Source organism: Peromyscus californicus, unplaced genomic scaffold, assembly GCF_007827085.1.
Source record: "Peromyscus californicus insignis strain IS unplaced genomic scaffold, ASM782708v3 Scaffold_4__1_contigs__length_199733344, whole genome shotgun sequence".
Classification (NCBI taxonomy): Eukaryota; Metazoa; Chordata; class Mammalia; order Rodentia; family Cricetidae; genus Peromyscus; species Peromyscus californicus.
The window spans coordinates 99078940-99080900 of NW_026294562.1; the positions used below are offsets into that span (position 1 = coordinate 99078940).

Below are 1961 nucleotides of genomic sequence, written 5' to 3' on the forward strand. Positions count from 1 at the left end.
AAGGAAACTGTTTTTTTATTTATTTAGGGAGAAATAATTTCGACTAATTTCAATAGTTTAATTAACACACACATTAATGAGGTTGAATTCTCTCTATTGCAAAGTGTTGTTCTTATTCTTAAAGATTTCAATGTTGCTCTAGGATTACCTGAGAAAGGGAGAGAAACACAGGTTTCTTTCTGTCTGGAAAATCCAGGTATTCATAAGATACAGACTAGTTTTCAATTGATAATAAAATAATACATAGATCATTTTCATTTTATGCTTGGCACTTTTGAAGCTAAATATTTAAGAGCCCATGAAGACTAATAGTCATGATCAAAATTGAACATCTAAATTCTAAACTTGAACTCAGAGCATAAATACTCAAGGACTAAGCCACACTGCTAATGTGGTACTTAAACTTTCTATGAAGTATTGTATTATTATATTTACCTATTTTATAAAAATAAAGGGTGAATGTATGGCAGGTTAAAAATGGACTTTTGCTTTTCAATTGCTTAGTTTGTGAATATGGACCCTATTCTTAGTTCTTCTGGGGATATTACAAGTAACCTGAGCATGGAACAGAAATTAAGCTGTCCTCAGACTACTTTTTCTAAACAAGAGACAAAAAAATCAATACTCATTTACTTCAGCATTATTGTCATTCTCACTTTTAATGCTGCCATGACATAATATTTCAGGAGAAACTTCAGATGCTTCAGTTATGTAATTTCTAGGAAAAAAACACTAAGATCACACTTCTCTGTTTACATCAAAAACATGCCTTACTGAAAGAAAACATCTGGAAAATCCTCTCTTGAATTTGCTTCGTCTTCACTCCATAAATGATGGGGTTGAGGGTAGGAGGTACCACCACATAGAGGTTAGCAAAGAGAATGTGCATGTGACGCGGTATGCTGTGGCCCCCAAAACGGTGAGCAAAAAAGGTAAAGAGAGAAGGTGTATAAAACAGAAGGATGACACAGACATGGGAGCCACATGTACCCAGAGCCTTGAGTCGGGCATCTCGAGATGGAATTCTAAATACTGAATGAAGTATAAGGGTGTAAGAGATGATGATAAGCACAATGTCCAGGCCTATGGAAAATAAAGGTACAGTCATTCCATAGTAAATATTGACTTTGATGCTGTCACAGGCCAACCTGGCAATGCCCATGTGTTCACAGTATGAGTGCCGAATGATGTTTCTCCCACAGTAGGTGAGCCGATAAACAAGAAAGACCAAGGGGAAACAGATGAGGAAGCTTCTAGTCACAGATGCAAGGCCCATTCTGCCGATGACTGAGGGAGTTAGAATGGTAGTATACCTTAGTGGAAAGCAGATGGCCACATAACGGTCAAATGCCATAGCCAGCAGTATGGCAGACTCTGTCACAAACATAAAGTGGAGAAAAAACATCTGAGACACACAGCTAGCAAAAGAAATGCCTCCAGCTCGAAACCAGAAGATTGCAAGAACCTTTGGTGTGGTCACTGTAGATAGAATGATATCAGCCAGGGCCAACATAGAGAGGAAAAGGTACATCGGTTCATGAAGACTGTGATCAGTGAAGATCAGGAATATTAATAGGGTATTGCCTGCAAGGGCCACTATATACATTGAACAAATGGGGATAGAGAGCCAAATGTGTGCATATTCTAGTCCTGGGATCCCAATCATGGTGTACCAGATGTCTCTGAGGTTGGTGTGATTTGAAGACATTACCATCTTTTCTTTGTCCTCAGATACTGGAGCTTGGGACTGAAGAAAAATATAAATTACAAAAAAATTGTGGTTATTTTGATTAGATTATCATAAAATATCACTTTGTGAAACTTATACATTAACAATGAGTTGACATATATGATTCAGTAATTGCTAGCCAGGTACAGCTCATTAACAGGAAAATAAAAACTTATAAGGGTTTGACAAAAACGATGATTATAATGAATAGAAACAAACTTTAAATTTTTAG

At 36.8% G+C, this 1961-nt stretch overlaps 1 protein-coding gene across 1 annotated transcript; it reads right to left on the bottom strand.

Annotated features, from left to right (window-relative positions):
- Positions 1 to 757: 757 nt before the first annotated feature.
- LOC128094417 (olfactory receptor 52Z1P-like) lies at positions 758 to 1714 on the bottom strand. The gene has a single exon (XM_052712794.1). The coding sequence runs from the start codon at positions 1712 to 1714 to the stop codon at positions 758 to 760; it is 957 nt and encodes a 318-aa protein (XP_052568754.1).
- Positions 1715 to 1961: the final 247 nt, after the last annotated feature.